This window comes from Lagenorhynchus albirostris, chromosome 20, assembly GCF_949774975.1.
Source record: "Lagenorhynchus albirostris chromosome 20, mLagAlb1.1, whole genome shotgun sequence".
Classification (NCBI taxonomy): domain Eukaryota; kingdom Metazoa; phylum Chordata; class Mammalia; order Artiodactyla; family Delphinidae; genus Lagenorhynchus; species Lagenorhynchus albirostris.
In genome coordinates, this window is record NC_083114.1 from 14,661,702 (window position 1) to 14,679,444 (window position 17,743).

A 17,743-nucleotide genomic window follows, 5' to 3' on the forward strand; every position below is an offset into this window, starting at 1 on the left:
CAAGTTAGAGCCCGAGTGTGGGAGTCCCGGATCAGCCCTTCTCAGCCTCTTTTTGATGTTATAATCAATCCCATTTGGTCTTTTAGCAGGACTGAATTCGGAGAAGGTAGCTGCTCTGCTTCAGAAACTGAATTCCGATCCTCAGTTCGTACTGGCCCAGAATGTCGGCACCACCCACGACCTCCTGGACATCTGTCTGAAGAGGGCCACGGTCCAGGGTGTTCAGCATGTGTTCCAGCACGCCGTGCATCCTGAAGGCAAGCCCGTCACCAACCAGAAGAGCTCAGGTGAGGTCTTCAAACTTCTTGCACACTTCCCTTGACTTTATTGACAGCGTCCCATTGTGGTGTCTCACCTAAGAATGGCCTTGGGGAGAAGAGGTTTGGATAGAAAGAAGTTGTAGTGAATTTTTAGAGAACAGGCGCCAAGTACAGGCAGGTCCAAGAAGGTTACTTTGTAACTTGTTTTCGTGCTCTGTGGTTCGTTAATATATTTGATTTGAGCACTAAAGTGACTGACTAGCCCATGGTCATCTGTTTGAATGTAATTCACGATATTCTGTCTTGAAGTTATGTGACTGCGGCCCCATGTCTTGGAGATATATGTTCTTGGTACGAAACAGATCATGCAAAAAGGTTCATGCCCTAGAGGACACCTCCACGTTTCCCTGAAGGCCATGTACAAATGTATGGGATGGAAAAGACACAATGTAATTGCATCAAAATGTCATCAAATGTTATTTTTAAGTGTACCTTTTGGTTGCAATTTGAACACATGTGCTAATGGGTTAAGTTACCACCAGTAGACTAGTTTGTAATACAGAAAAATACTCATTTCTCATGCCTTGGTGGTCAAGAGCTCTTGCTTTGCTATCTGCTATCTAGCACCACTAGAAAACAGAAAAACAGCTACAGTGAAAGATGGGTTATCCAGGAATGTAAATAAGGACATTCTCATGGCAGAATTGTACTAAAAGGACTTTTTAAAGTCTATCCATTTTAAAACTACTCCCAGTCTATTTATTTTGGCAGAAAGTAGATCACTGCTTGCTTAAAGCCAGTCAGAACTCAAAGTGTACATTTATAACATGGATGTATTTTATTGTATGTAAATTATACCTCAGTAAAGGTTATTTTTAAATTTTAAGAAAAAAATTATGATCTTGCAGTAATTAATGTTTTGCCACAGTAGAAAGTGCTTGGGGTGGTGTGGCCTGTCAGGCTACAAATTATCCAGTTAGATCCAGTTAGTAATGTTATTAGTGGTCCTACATGGTTTAGATTGCAGTGCCCTTTTAGGGAAAAGCCTGGAAATGTTCATCTAGAACAGATCATATCTTATGTATCCTGTAATGTCACTTTTATTTGCAAGAGGTACAAATAGCACATGAGCTATGTAGGTTATTTTCCTGCAGTTTTCACATTAACAGTTCATCCAGATTTCCTCACTAGAAAATAATAGTGTGCTTATGAGAGAGGTGGCATACAGATAAAACCAAGGTAGAGATGAGCTATACTAAGTCATTAGTGACTTTTAAAAAAAAATTTTATTTATTTTTGGCTGTGTTGGGTCTTCATTGCTGCGCGCGGGCTGTTCTCTAGTTGCGGTGAATGGGGGCTACTCTTTTTTTTTTTTTTTTTTTTTGCGGTACGCGGGCCTCTCACGGTTGTGGCCTCTCCTGTTGCGGAGCACAGGCTCCGGACACACAGGCTCAGCCGCCATGGCTCACGGGCCCAGCCGCTCCGCGGCATGTGGGATCTTCCCGGACAGGGGCACGAACCCATGTCCCTTGCATCGGCAGGCGGACTCTCAACCACTGCGCCACCAGGGAGGCCCCGGGGCTACTCTTCATTGTGGTGCGCAGGCTTCTCATTGCAGTGGCTTGGCTCGCGGGCTATAGAACGCAGGCTCAGTAGTTGTGGTGCACGAGCTTAGTTGGTCCGCAGCATGTGGGATCTTCCTGGACCAGGGCTCGAATTCGTGTCCCCTGCATTGGCAGGTGGATTCTTAACCACTGTGCCACCAGGGAAGCCCCATTAGTGACTTTTGAAAAACACTGTGTGTAGTTACTTATTTTTAATTATTTTTTCTTCGTGTAAGATTACTGTTGTTCAATTGTAGAATATTTGCAAAATACCGAGAGTAAGTATTCTGTCAGGACTTTATTCTGTGTGTGTGTGTTTAACATAAGTGATACCTTACATATTGTTAGGTAACCTCCCTACCTTTTTCACTTACCAATATATTATGATGTATTTTCATATTAGTAAAAAAGTTATGCCCAGATAAAAGTCAAGGTTTTTCCCCTCTGAATCTTCCTTAGAAAAGAGTTACCCTATGTGTGAGGCTTTACAAAGACTTTGATAATGAGCATTCTCAGTTAATTTAATGGGAAGTAAAGTACATTTTGGCAAAGACATTAATTACTCTGAAATGACCTTGATCCATGCTAGTTTGGGATACTTATGGAGATCATTTGATTGAATCCGTTTTTTTAAAAAGCAGAAAATTTGAATGCAGTATTTTTCTAGGACATGACCTCACGTGGAAATGTTGGATATCCTTGTAAATAGACCTCTAAAGATCACTTGGTGAGAGATGAAGTACAGAAGTACAAAAGATGGTGACATTGTGGAGTGTGTGATTATCCACTTACAGGACAAATGACGAATATGATTATATGGTGGTGGCATAACATTTTTTAGGGACAGCATTATGCATGGATTCAAAGCATTGCTGTGACTCAGACATAGTAGATGGAAGAAGGATGATGTGTTCTGTTTGAAAGAGTGGATCTAATAATGGTAAAGGCACTGATGCCAAGATGCACGTGAAAAGTGTGTATCAGTGTGAAAATGACATGTGAAAGTGGAAAAAACAATGCTTCTGCATCAATTTATTATATTAATATGATTTTAAATATCTAAATATTAAAGCTACTAAATTAAATATTATAGGCAGACAGTTACTATTTCATCTATATTTTTAAGTGTTTATATAATCCAGTTAACTAAATAACTTAAAAAAAAATTCTCGTTGGGGGCATGGGGATTGACTTATGTTAGAGTCATCTTATACTGAAGCATATACTATATATTCCACATTAAAGGGTGGAGACATTTTAAAGGTTTTGCCACATATTGCCAGATTGCCTTCAGATATTTTTTACCTGTTTAGATTCCTATCCAGGGTATATAATAATGCTGTTTCCCCAGGTCCTTGCCAATATTGGGCATTATTAATTGAAAAATAACGTTTCTCCATTTAACAGGTGTCTTATGATGAACTTTAAAAAAATGTTTCTTGGCTATTTGTATCTTTTTTGACTATTAAATTAGCTGTTCATGATCTTTGCTCATGTTTCTCTACCAGTATTTCTTTTTCTAATGTAATTTTCTTAGGTGATTTGTAATTGATTCTTTATGTGATACGTAAAGGGATTTTTTTATATGTTAAGGATATAAACCTTTGCATATATATTGCAGATAGTAAGTACTACCTTTCTTGTTTTTGTTTTTGTATCTTTCTGCTCTTTCTGATTTGGTCTTAAATTGTCCAAGATCTTGTCATAGATTCAGTGTTGGGAAATACAGTTGGAACAATGGAATCTATGTGAACATTCATCATAATTTCTTGATTTGTTTTCTTTTTTCAGGGCGATGCTGGATCTTTTCTTGTCTGAATGTTATGAGACTTCCATTCATGAGAAAATTAAATATTGAAGAATTTGAATTTAGTCAGTCTTACCTCTTTTTCTGGGACAAGGTATGGGACTGATCTTGAAATATTCTTTTTGTTTCAATATCAACCTTGGTAGGGACTATCTCTTCGTTTCTTGCTTTTCTAGTTGTAGTCTGCCTTCCATTATAGATGGGACAGCATTTATTCTGATTTCCAAAGTATCAAAAGTTGACTCTTTCCAAAGGCAGAACTACTTTTGGTTGGTAGGTGGCTACTTTTTGCAATGAAATAATAAGTCTGATGACTCACCTTACTACTTCCTTGTTTCTTTCTTATTTAAAATTTTTTATTTTGTTTTCAGTGATTTCCCCTTTTAGCATCTTTAAGTAGATTATTTGTATTTCTAGGACCTAATTCCCTTTCTCCGGGTAATACTTGTCTGAAAAACAGTAAATAATTTTATTCCAGTTTTTTATCTTTAAAGTGTATGTTATATGTGTCCATTAGATCTTTATTGATTGAAGACTCTAAATATCAGATTTTTCTGTTTCAGAATAAAGCAGTGCCTTGATTCGGATAAACTATTACAATGTGTACACACAGATAAAGGAAAACACTTCAGACATTCTCATGAAGCCAGATACTGCTTTCTCCCCCCCCACACCACGTGACATGTGGGATCTTAGTTCCCCGACCAGGGATCGAACCCATGCTCCCTGCAGTGGAAGTGCGGAGTCTTAACCACTGGACCCCCAGGGAAGCCCTAGAGATACTGCTATGTAATTACCAACTTTAGTTTAAAAATACCTACACTGTTGGGTCTACAGTAGTTCCAGGACTCATATTCTGTTGATAATGCCAATAAAGATATTAGCTCTCTTCTCCTTTAATTTTATTTAACTTCTCTTACTCTAGGTTGAACGCTGTTATTTCTTCTTAAATGCTTTTGTGGACACAGCCCAGAAAAAGGAGCCTGAGGATGGTAGGCTGGTGCAGTATTTGCTTACGAATCCTGCAAATGATGGAGGACAATGGGATATGCTTGTCAATATTGTTGGTAAGAGCCTTTCTCTAATGAAACTGAAACCCAGCATGATCAAGCACGGCTCTGTAGTTAGGCATAGGCCATTTCTTTGGTGGTTAAGTACAGAGTAGAATTGGTCCCCAGAGGGGTATACAGTTAGCTCTAAGAACCTTTATCTCACACTCTTACCTATTAAGTACCTTTCTTAAATTAGAGGTAAGGAGATAGGTACTGTGAAGGTTGAGTTAGAGAAGAAAAGGTTGTATTAAGTAGAACTAACTTTCTATGAAAAAGTTTATCTCTTATCCATTGATGTAATCAAGAAACGCGTTGAAACTGCAACTGTTTGAAAATGTCCTCATTCAAAAAATTGTCTTTTGGAGAAACTTCATCATGCTGAATACTTTACAAAGTGTGTTAGATTAAAAAGAACAGAATTAATTCAAGATAAATGGATAAATAGGCAGATTAAATGACCTGTTTAATAATATTGTAAGCTCATTAAGTTTTCTGAGTTAGACTAGCAAAATATGGCCCTTTTTTTTTTTTTTTTTTGTGGTATGCAGGCCTCTCACTGTTGTGGCCTCTCCCGTTGCGGAGCACAGGCTCAGCGGCCATGGCTCACGGGCCCAGCCGCTCCGCAGCATGTGGGATCTTCCCGGACCGGGGCACGAACCCATGTCCCCTGCATTGGCAGGCGGACTCTCAACCACTGCACCACCAGGGAAGCCCAATATGGCCTATTTGAAAAAGCAATAGTTATTTTTGCCAGGGTTCCTGTCACTGGAGTATACGTTTACTTTATTGAACATTAAAATTTGTTTTCTTTTAGAAAAATATGGTGTTATCCCTAAGAAGTGCTTCCCTGAATCTTATACAACAGAGGCAACCAGAAGGATGAATGATATTCTGAATCACAAGGTAAAGCATATGGAGCAGGGTGGGATTGCATGTAGTATGCTTACCTTAAAACTCCTAACTGATTTTCCAGGGACGTTCCTGGGCATTTCAGTATACACAGTCTATGTATAAGATAGCTACTCAGTGTCTATCCAAGGCAATGTAGTCTCATATTAACTTTAAAAATAATTGAGATTAGGGTGGTTTTTTTCCTTCTCTTTAAAAATCTCCCACTTTTATTTCTATTGATTTTAATATTTTCTTATGGGTACTGAGGAAAGAAAGTCCCATTCTCAGCCACAAGCATGCTAACTTGGTTCTAGTGGAGGTGGACTGGGGCAGCTTTATGTTCTAGTAAAACCAAAAAGAACTCTTTGGAAGACTTCCTCAAAGAGTGTGCAGAGTTCTGCGGCTTCCCCAATCTATATCAGTGTAGTTTATCCATTCACTTAACATTTGATGTAGTCACTGAACTGCTTTTTATTGCCTCAGTTGTCTTAATGAATCATTCTCTCTTCTCTACATAACCCATTTTCCCAAGGAGGATTGTGAATCCTACAGGGATGCTGCTCTGCCAGCCAGACATCTTTTTTAAGAACTGGGAGTTGCCAGAATCTGCTGTCTTGATCTATGAGGCTAAAATTGGATTTGTCATCCCTGGGAGAAAGACTACATTTTAAAATAAACTGTAAATGTGTTTCCTCAATATTAGAAGTAGGTTATTTTCCACCCAGGAAACTGGGGATTATTATCCACAGGCTAAAAGGTCATTAATAGTATAGCATTGAAAAAAAAAAATAGTATAGCATTGGATTCCATTTCAGGTGGGAGCAAGATTCTCTTTAGCACGGTGGTTAGGTTTATGACTCACCTTTATCTTTGGCATCTCTCAAAATTGAAAACAACAAAAATGAAAAGTATATTGGGGGTTGGCATAGCCATGGTCACAATGATTTTACAGGGAAGAAATGGACAACCAGTAAAATTGTAAATTAAAGTCTATTAGAGTGACTTAGTGGCATAATCAGCTTGTCTCTTGCTTTTTCAGAGGGCGATGGCATTATGGAATTACATGTTTTCCCCATCCCCAGACATGTGTCACAGAGGGTGCCATCAGTTGCAGAGCAGGAGCAGTTCCATCTAGTATTTTTGGGGAGTGATCCATGTCTTTTCTCCTTATGGAGAGTGTTTTTAGCTCTGTGTTTAAGTGGACTGGTTGGGGAAAAATGCATTTGCTTTTATGAACTTTGCCCGGGGTCTTGGCTGAGTTATACTTCAAAATAGAGCTAGCACTGGTCTATTAGGCTCATTTATAGTTGAATATGGGTAACTGAATAAGTTTCTATCATAGATGAGAGAATTCTGTATACGATTAAGGAACCTGGTACACAGCGGCGCAACCAAAGGAGAAATCTCAGCCACACAGGATGCCATGATGGAGGAGGTAATAACGATTATTTGGATTTTTTGTGTCCCTTCTAAAGAACTCTCAGAATATTCCTATGTGTTACATTGATTGGGAAGCGTGGTCATTGTAGTTAATGTTGAATTGAATTGAAAATTACTTAGTTTAGGGACTTCCCTGGTGATCCAGTGGGTAAGACCCTGAGCTCCCAATGTGGGGGACCTGGGTTCAAGCCCTGGTCAGGGAACTAGATCCCAGATGCATGCCGCCACTAAGTAGTCCGCATGCCACAACTAGATATCCTGCATGCCACAACTAAGACCTGGTGCAGCCAAAATAAATAAATAAGTAAATATTAAAAAAAAAAAAAAATGAAACGGCTTCCCTGGTGGCGCACTGGTTAAGAATCTGCCTGCCAATGCAGGGGACACGGGTTTGAGCCCTAGTCCAGGAAGATCCCACATGCCACAGAGCAACTAAGCCTGTGTGCCACAACTACTGAGCCTGTGCTCTAGAGCCTGCGAGCCACAACTACTGAGCCCGTGTGCCACAGCTACTGAAACCTGCACGCCTAGAGCCCATGCTCCGCAACAAGAGAAGCCACTGCAATGAGAAGCCCACGCACCGCAACAGAGAGTATCCCCCGCTCGCCGCAACTACAGAAAGCTCGCGTACAGCAACGAGGACCCAATGCAGCCAAAAATAAATAAATATAGAATCTTTAAAAAATAAAAGAGGGCTTCCCTGGTGGCGCAGTGATTGAGAGTCCGCCTGCCGATGCAGGGGACACGGGTTTGTGCCCCGGTGCGGGAGGATCCCACATGCCGCGGAGCGGCTGGGCCCGTGAGCCATGGCTGCTGAGCTTGCGCGTCCGGAGCCTGTGCTCTGCAACGGGAGAGGCCACGACAGTGAGAGGCCCGCATACCACAAAAAATAAAAAAATAAAAAATAAAAAAATAAATAAAAGAAAATTACTTATTTTACAGCTGAAAAGGCTGAGGTATAAACTTTGCAGTTTGGGGGCTTAGTATGGGGCTTATATCTTCTATTTCCCAATTTATTATTCTATAATTCACTCTTATTCATTTCATAAATATTGACTATGTGCTATGAGTTTGCCACTGGGAATACAAAGATGAGAAAGACATGGTCTCTACTTCCAAGGAGCTCAATCTCTTGGTAAAAGAAACACATGAATAATTATAATAAATCCTATGCTAGAGATGTGTTATAAAGGATTTGGTGGTCATAGAGGAGGGAGTGACTACTTCAGTGAACTGAAGGTTTCATGGGGAAGATATTGGAACCAGCTCTTGAAAGAGCAGTAAAGATGTACCAGATGGGTAACTGGGAAAACCATTCCAGACAACAGGAATTGCATGTACAGTGGCATGAACAAAGGTGGAATCTTCAGAGAACAGGGTAGCTGAAACATAACATTTTGTGAGTGTGTTTGGTAGTAAATTAAGCTAGAAAGGCAGAGGTGTGAGGGATCTTAAGTAGATGCCAGGTCTTTTGGTTTTATTCTACAGGAATAAAGATGAGAAGCTATCAATGGTTATAACAGTTAAAATAATGTATGTGAAAGCATTTTGGAAAACTTAAAAAGCATTAAATATAAGGCAGTAATATTTATTATCAAGGCAGTTAAAAATCTTTATTATTAAATACTATTCATAATCCAGATGAATATGTATAAAACTGTGAAATCACTTTGAGAAAAGTACAAACATTTCCCTTTTTCATCTAGTGGGCCCATTACTAGGAATCACTCAACTAACAGTCCTTTCAAGACTGTTTGTATGGAATTAAGATGGCCTAAATTTTTTCACTGCAGTGCACAACATTAATGCTTCACTCGTGTTTTCCTTTGAATTTTAGAGAGGCAGCATAGTGTAGTCGAGAGCATGGTCTCTGGAGTCAGGCTATCTAATCTCCTCATTTAACAGCCATGTGACCTGAGACAGGTTCCTGAAGCTCTGAAGTCTCAATTTGTTCAAGTGTAACATGTCCAGCTTGATACAATATTCATTTCTTAAATGTTGTTCAGTGGATGAATACAGAGGTTTCATTTTGCTAGATACATTTAAATTATCTCATTTTTACCTCTTTATTTACTCCTTAAGTGTTCTTTGTTAAGAGAGGTATCTGATTGTAGTAGAAGAAAATAGGTTTTGGAGTAGGACATGGGTTTCAGTTCCGGCTCTATCACTTAACAGCTTAACAGATTTTGGATAAAATACTTAACCTGTCTGAGATTCCGTTTGGGGTTTAAAATATATTTCTCATTGGATTTTTGTGGGGATCAAATAAGGAATTAAGTATAAGAGTATAAGGCATAGTGCCTGGTACATAGCAGTGGTCCAATAAATGTTAGTTTTTTCCCTTACTCCTTGGAATGATCTCTCCTGTTGAGGCCATATCTCCTGCATAATTTGCCTTTATTTATGATTATAGTAAGATGGTGGGGTGTAGTAAGGATGAAGTTTCTATAAAGAGTCATGGAAACAGGCTCAGATAATACTTATTGCAAAAAACAAGCATTCTGTTGGCTTAAGATGTTTGCTGTAATGATCTTTTAAATGATATGTCTAAAATCCATGTTCTGACTCTGGGATTAGCTGATAAGAATTAGGGCAGGTTCACTTCCCTGGTGGTCCAGTGGTTAAGACTCTGCGCTTCCAGTGCAGGGGGCGCAGGTTCGATTCCTTGTTGGGGAACTAGGATCCCACATGTGGTGTGGTGCGGCCAAAAGAAAAAAAAAAAAAAAAGAATTAGGGCAGGTATATTTCACATATCATTTTTCTCCTGTTCTTAACCTTGGAAAAATAGTACACCACTACCTTACCAAGTCCCGAGTATGGATGTTTTATAAATAGGGTTGTTTACTTAATGATTCTAGGTAAACTGTTGACTACAGAATTCTGTGTGGTATAGGTCTTTAGATTTTTACATCCCATAGATAACTCTTTAACCTGACTCTTATGTAATGAAGAGTCTAGCTGTGGTTTTAAAGCCACAAATTAGTACGTATGTTTTGCCTAGCCTTGTAGGCACATCAAAATGATGACTTAACAGCCATGAAGCTCAGATAGCTTTGAATGAAATGTATTTATGCTAAAGGCATTCTTTCTAAGAGAAGAGAAAGGCAGGTTGTTTGTTGTGATGATAGGCAAGGCAGATCTGGAACCGTGTAGTCACTTCTTTTTTTTTTTTTTTTTTTTTTGTGGTACGCAGGCCTCTCACTGTGTGGCCTCTCCCATTGCGGAGCACAGGCTCCTGACGCGCAGGCTCAGCGGCCATGGCTCACGGGCCCAGCCGCTCTGCGGCATGTGGGATCTTCCGGGACCGGGGCACAAACCCGTGTCCCCTGCATCGGCAGGCGGACTCTCAACCACTGCGCCACCAGGGAAGCCCCCGGTATAGTCACTTCTGTTGTAGTGTTTTCTTAGTGTGTCTACTCTCTTTTAGCCTCCAGATTCCCTTAGGATTATTAAGTGTATTCTCTACCAAAACTCTGTCTGTTAAAAAGCAAAACATAAAACAAAGACCAGAAACAATATTTATCAGTGCCATAGGAAGAGACAGGGAGTCATTATGATTTACTCAGGAAATTCTATAGCAGTGGCTCTCAGCTCTTAAAAACAATATATGGGGGCTTCCCTGGTGGCACAGTGGTTGAGAGTCCGCCTGCCGATGCAGGGGACACGGGTTCGTGCCCCGGTCCGGGAAGATCCCACATGCCGTGGAGCGGCTGGGCCCGTGAGCCATGGCCGCTGAACCTGCGCGTCTGGAGCCTGTGCTCTGCAACAGGAGAGGCCACAACAGTGAGAGGCCCGCGTACCTCAAAAAAACCAAAAAAACAATATATGGGCTTAGGCTTGCTTCAGACCTAAGGTCAAGGTCATTTTCCTTGAGATTAGGGCCTAGTTATCTTTCTTTTGGAGGTATACCCATTTATTTTTTCAACTGAACAATTAACTTCTTAGTTTGAAACATACAACGTATTTGAATTACATTTGCTAATCATTCTACCCTGTTGCACATTAGAGGCTTTTGAGTGTTACACCAGGAGCATGAATAAAGCTTGTGCTTTTAAACTTTATAAATATAAGAAATTACGTACTAACACAGGGAAGGATGACATAGAAAGTCCTTGTGAGCCAAAGGTTATCACTGCTAACACTCTGGTGCATTTTCTTCCATATTTTTTTCATTTAAGATCATATAAAAATAGCTTTAAAAAGGGGTCCTATACACTGTTTTATAAATTGGTTTTTTCATTTTCTTTGTCTTTCTCTAAAGCCTATAGTTTCTTTTAATACAATTTTTAAAGGTTACTTTCCATTTACAGTTATTATAAGATATTGACTATATCCCCCATGTTGTACAGTGCATCCTTGAGCTTGTCTTACACCCATTAGTTTGTGCCTCCCACTCTCCCGTCCCTATATTGCCCCTCCCCCCCACATACACTGGTAACCACTAGTTTGTTCTCTGTATCTGTGAGTCTGTTTTTTTTTTGGTTATATTCACTAGTTTGTTGTATCTTTTAGATTCCACATGTGTTATCATACAGTATTTTTCTGTCTGACATTTCACTTAGCATAAATATCAAAAATAGAAGAAGATACACAGTGAGAAGTCTTCTCACCCTATTCTCCATCCTTCCAATTACCATGTACCCCCAAATTAGTTTTATTAGTTTTTGTTATTAGTTTTAGCTATTAGTCATCCTTCCAGAGATTTCTTTTTTAAAAAACATAATAGAAATAGAATTTTTGAGTCAGGGAGAATATACATTTGTAATTTTGATATATAATGCCAAATTAACCTCTTTGGAGGGTCTATCAGTTTACGCTCTCATCAGCAATATCTGACAGAACCTGTTTCCCTTTAGATTTATCAAGGCAGTGCATTTATCAAACAATCGGATCCTTACCGATCTGATAAGGTACACAGTTGACAGGTAAACAGTCTGATAGATAAACTATCTCATTGTAATTTTAATTTATATTTTCTTACTTTGAGTGGGGCTAAGCATCTGTTCTGTGAACTGTGTATTCTTATCCTTGTTTTTTTCTTGGTCTTTTATCAATTTCTAGGTATTCCTTAAATGTTACAGAAATTAGCCCATTGTGATATGAGATGCAAAATTTTTTTCTTAGTTTGTTGCTTATCTGTGATACGCTTTTTTTTTGCTATGCAGTATTTTTTTTTTTTAAGAAGATGTTGAGGGTAGGAGTTTATTAATTCATTTTATTATTTATTTTTGCTGTGTTGGGTCTTCGTTTCTGTGCGAGGGCTTTCTCTAGTTGTGGCAAGCGGGGCCCACTCTTCATCACGGTGCGCGGGCCTCTCACTATCGCAGCCTCTCTTGTTGCGAAGCACGGGCTCCAGACACGCAGGCTCAGTAGTTGTGGCTCACGGGCCTAGTTGCTCCACGGCATGTGGGATCCTCCCAGACCAGGGCTCGAACCCATGTCCCCTGCATTAGTAGGCAGATTCTCAACCACTGTGCCACCAGGAAAGCCCTATGCAGAATTTTTTACTTATATATAGTCAAATTTGAAATTTTTTATAGTTTTTAATTAGAAAAGCTTTTCTCAAATTAAAAAAGAATTTTTCTTCTAGTACTTATAGTTTTGATTTTTGTGTTTGAATCTCTGATCCATTTAGAATTTATCCTGGCATAGGGTATGAGGTATGGATCTAACTTTTTTCCTCTCAAGGCTACCCAGTTGACCCACATCTTTTCAAATAGTCCATCCTCTCCCTACCCCTTAATTTGAGATGCCATCTATCATTTCTAAAGTCTCCAGGCATGCAATTCTGTTCGTTTAGTGTGTTTATTCATCTGCCAGTAACTCTGTATTTTAGTTACTGAAGCTATTTACAGTGTTTTAGTGTTTGTAGAGTTAGCCCCATCTCATTGTTCTCTTATTGTTTTCCTGGTGAATTTTGTTTTGGCATTTGTCGAATTGTGGCATCTGTACCATTAAAAGCTTCTCAGGTGATTCTGGTTTAAGAGCCACTGCTGCTAAGAAGTCACATTTTCTAATATGGTCTTCTCTTTTGGATTCTGGAAGAGGAAAGGAATTATTATTTTGATAGTTGTAGAGGACATTTCTGACACTGAATAGGGGACTAACCTTTCCCTTGAGGTTCTTAAAGGAAATAGATTATATTCACAAATTGCATTTCCCTTTTGAAGTAAAGCTGCACTTCAGGAGATTGTTAAATAGGTGAAACTGGAAGGAAGAGAGGTAGGAAGACCAGTTAGAAGCTGCAGCAGTCCAGGTGGTACTAATTTGGCCTGAACGAGGATAGTGAAGATAGAAATGGAAATGAGAGAAATGTGAGACATCTCAGAGGAAAAATCCGTAGCACTTGGCAACGTATCTGCCAAGCGTTCATCATTACAAATAACTTTAAGGTTTTAAGCCTGGCAACTGGGAGAATGCTGCTGTGGGTCACACATGTCAGTAAGAGAAGCTCTTTTCAGAGGCCACCGTGAAGAGGAGAAATACTGACTTCAGAGTGCCTAGTCCCAAGGCACTGTCCAGTTGGAAATGGGTTTCAAGCATATGGAAATAATTCCAAAGTTCAGGAAAGAAAATGATCTAGAAAAGTGATAGTGATGCTAGTACAGGTGGCTGAAGCCTTGCGAAGTTTTGAAATTCCTGAGGGAGAATGGAAGGATAGAATAGGTCTGAGTAAAGAATTCTGGAAAATAATCTGTTTCCATAAAACTTCTATTTCTATAAAAGTGAGTGCCAGAACTGTGTGATGTAGGTTCCGGTCATCAGTGTCAGATGCTGCAGACAGGCCAGAGACTCTGAGGACTGAGGAAAGGCTGCTGATTCCTGAGTAGGGGTGTGTGGAATGGAGAAGGGAAGGAGCTAGGTGGAGAGGAGTCAGACCATGGCACGGAGAGGCAGGGAGTTTCAAGAAGCTCGGCAGTGCGGAGGAGAGAAGTTGATACGCATTTATTCCATAAGTATTTATTGAGTACCTACTAAATATTAAGCATGTTCTAAGCACTGTGGGGGCAGTGATGACTGAAACAGACCTGGTCCCTGCTCACATGGATTTTACATACTAGTGGAGGGAGACAGACGATACACAAGTATATAAACAATCTGATGTGATATGTACTCTGAAGAACATAGAATGTGGTGATAGATAGGGTGGTTAAGAAAGGCTCCCTGGCAGTCCAGTGTTAGGGCTTGGCTTTTACAGCTGTGGCCCCGGGGTTCAATCTCTGGTCAGGGAACTAAGATCCTGCAAGCCGTGGCACAGCCAAAAAACTAAAAAGGCCTTTCTGAGGTCAAATATGTGCTGAGATATGAATAGCAGGAAGAATCCATCCATTCAGAGATCTGGACATAGAGCATAGCAGGCTGAGGAGACAGTGGGTGCAAAAGCCCTAAGACAGGAGGAAGCTTGGTATTTTTGAGGAACAGAAAGAAGGCAGTGTGATTTGAGCTTGGAAAGAGAGTGGGAATGGCTGGAATAGATTTCAGAGGAAATGGGAACCGGCTAATACAGCACCTGTGAGCCATGGTAAGGATATTGCATTTTATTCTAAGTGAGCTAGGCACCGGGGAATTTAAGCTGAGGAGTGACATGGTTTAATTTTTGTTTTAAAAATATGACACTCTGGCTGTTTTGAGAATGGATGGTAAAACAGTGGGAGAGGAGGTAGGGAGACCAGTTAGGAGGCTCTTGTGGTTGTGTAGATGAGATATCCTAGTGGTTCCGACCAGATTGATGAGCGTGAGGATTAAGAGAAATGAATACATTTGGGGGTGTATCTTGTAAGTGAAGCTCTCAGGACTTGCTGATGTGGAGGACAAGGAAGAGGGAAGAATTGGAGTGATGTATGGTGTCTGAAGTGGGAGGGGTTACAGATAGGAGAGAGGGCTTTTTGGCAGTGATGAGGAAACCTGTGTGTGGTAAGGGATAGCAGATGTGAATGAGAGAAGCGGTAATTGAAGAAGCAGGGTTTTGGAGGAGGGGAAGAATAAATGTGCTCTAAAGTAGTGCTTTCGAACTTTAATGTACAGTTGAATCCCCTGAGGATCTTGTTAAAGTGCAGATTGATTCAGTAGGTCTGGGTGGGACTAGAGAGTCTGAATTTCTAACTATTTCTTTGATTCAGCCACCACTCTAGAAGGAGTCTCAAGATGATCATTTGACTCTTAGTTATCATCTGTGTGACCTCATTTTCCTTAACATCACAGAAGGGCACATACCCCTTAAGTGTACCTTTTTATGTCTTTCCCTGCCTGAAAATATATTTGGTGCCCCCAGAAAGTATCTCCTTCTCTGCCTGCCTTTGCAGGCACAGGTAAGATTTTTGTTTTTAAAACAGATCCTTGCCTTTCTTTCATTCCCCACCAGAAGGCAGTAGAGAGCTGTCTTCTCTCTCCTTTCTCTGCATTATCAGCAATCACTAAGGTCTCTACTCCTTCCCTCTTGTAACTGGTTCATTTACCCTTAGCACTGAACTTTCTTCAAAGTTCAGCTATATTCTTTGACCACTTTTGTGTCCTTGCGGTCATTCTACTCTGTGATCAATAGGTCATTTTACCTATGAGCCTAATTTCTCCATCAGTGAAACTAAAAAGTCAGAGTAGATGATTTCTTAATGGCACTGTAGCTTTGTGTTTTTATAACAATAGAAGTAAGTAATATTTCTACAGTGCTTTAGACTTTACTAGGCAATACAGTATTGTAAATACAAATGAAGATTCTAATATTCTGTCACTTCTGCAGTAATCATTCCAAGCACTGAAATCTTTTAGCTTTACCAATTTTGCTCCATTTCAAGTAGCTTGGTTGTTACCATTGCACTACCTTCCCATTCTAACATTTCTAATTATTACAGTTTCCTCCATTCTGCGTCTGCCTGTAGCTGGCTTTCAACTCTCACCCTTCTAAGTATTCATGACTGACTCTCAACTATTGCATCCTGCCTTCCTCCTCTCACTTGATGTCTGTTTCCAGTTTAGCCATGGGTATAGGAATTGACTCCATCCCACATCATTTGTCTTTAAATTGGGGTTACACATTCTTTCCCTATGTCCTGTATTTCATGCTTTCTGTGTCCTTTTTCTTTTTTCCATTCCCTTTCCTGGTTTTATTATTTACCAGTGTTCAGTTCTGCATAATGACTTGTGTTCAGTGTCCAGTATCTTTTTTTGTCCTGAATACCAAGTGCATCTTGTGAGAAACAGGTGACACTCCCAAGTTGCCCACCAGAGAGCAGACTCAGATATCCAAAGCTCACTGCCAGCTTTGTACTTTGGGAACCGGGAATATTATTTCAGAACAGCAGAGTCTCTTATCAAGAAATGTAGTATCAGCAGGGGCCCTGCAGACTATACTTCGGAGAGTTTTTAAAAATTAGAGCTTGTTTAACTATTGTTAGTTGACTTGGAGCCAAATATTCCTTCCAAAGTGTTATAAACTGACTTGAATCTGAATGGCTTTGGATAATTATAGTCATGGTAAACAAAGCAACATGTCTCAAATTACAGTTTTACTAAAATCCAAGAGAAAGAGATGTCACCCTTATCCTCATTCATGCCTTATGTGTACCTTTGATAAAACTTCAGATTTATAAGTCATATGCAGTAGGGCATAAGTATTTGTATTCCAAAAAGATTAATCATAGAATTCATTTAGATAACTAAAATGCAGATTTCCTTTAATGCATTTTTGGGGAGAAGGAAGGAATGATTTAACACTTTTTACTTTAGATAGGGAGTCAAATGCATAATGAGGTATATGTAAATTATAGTGTAAAACACTCGTTTATATTTAGAATGTGTTTAAAAGTAAACAGAAATTCACTTAGTTGTCTTAAATCTTCATTAGGCCTAGCCCTAGCCTCCTTTTTTTGGCCAGAGCCTAACTGAACTGGATAAACCACCCTTGGGTGACTGAGAATTAATCAAGATGACCCCATATAAAATGTTCATACACATGTGACAATGATTACTAGTTAAAAATACACATCATTTAAGTCTATAAAACCTTCCTTATTTAAACATGTTCTGATTATATACTTTCACTGTCATTGTCTTTAGTTACCAGTGGCAGTGTCCTCATGATGAAAGGTGCCATTTGTGGCCTTGGTGCTGAGCAAATACAAAACGACTCTCTGGTCCTTATGAATCCCAGACAGAGCTCATTAGTCCATGGCTAGATTAGCTCAATTACAGTTGCTAATGTGATGCCCTGCTGCTGCTTTTCTGTACTAGAAACCAACCTGAGAATGATACAACATTAGAAGAGAGGTGGGGCTTCCCTGGTGGCGCAGTGGTTGAGAGTTCGCCTGCCGATGCAGGGGACACGGGTTCGTGCCCTGGTCCGGGAAGATCCCACATGCCGCGGAGCGGCTGGGCCCGTGAGCCATGGCCGCTGAGCCTGTGCGTCTGGAGCCTGTGCTCCGCAACGGGAGAGGCCACAGCGGTGAGAGGCCCGCGTACCGCAAAAAAAAAAAAAAAAAAAAAAGAGGTGGTTTAAGGAGCAGCAGTTCAGGCTTATAAAACACAAAGTAAATCCTAGTAAAGGAAGATTCTCTCTTGGGAAACAAAACATAAAATGAAAGGCAAACATAACTTCATCTGTAGGCTAATCTGTTTCTGTTAAGATGGTAGAGTCAGGCTCTGTCTTCCAAAATAACACATGAATTAAGAGTCTTTTTATCCTTAATTATAGGC

At 39.9% G+C, this 17,743-nt stretch overlaps 1 protein-coding gene across 6 annotated transcripts in view; it reads left to right on the forward strand.

The window, feature by feature from the left end:
* The window catches only part of BLMH (bleomycin hydrolase), a 44,020-nt gene that overhangs the window by 428 nt on the left and 25,849 nt on the right, over positions 1 to 17,743 (forward strand). For 5 of the 6 annotated variants that reach the window (XR_009537519.1, XR_009537520.1, XR_009537521.1 and 2 more), the window contains exons 2-6: positions 87 to 287; positions 3,656 to 3,765; positions 4,597 to 4,738; positions 5,538 to 5,626; positions 6,957 to 7,049. Coding sequence is in view for 3 of the 6 variants with exons in the window: in XM_060133934.1 (XP_059989917.1) it covers positions 87 to 287; positions 3,656 to 3,765; positions 4,597 to 4,738; positions 5,538 to 5,626; positions 6,957 to 7,049 (635 nt within the window). In the remaining 3 variants the exon portion in view is untranslated. The remainder of the gene's footprint in view (positions 1 to 86; positions 288 to 3,655; positions 3,766 to 4,596; positions 4,739 to 5,537; positions 5,627 to 6,956; positions 7,050 to 17,743) is intronic. The other variant, XM_060133933.1, reaches the window with a different exon arrangement.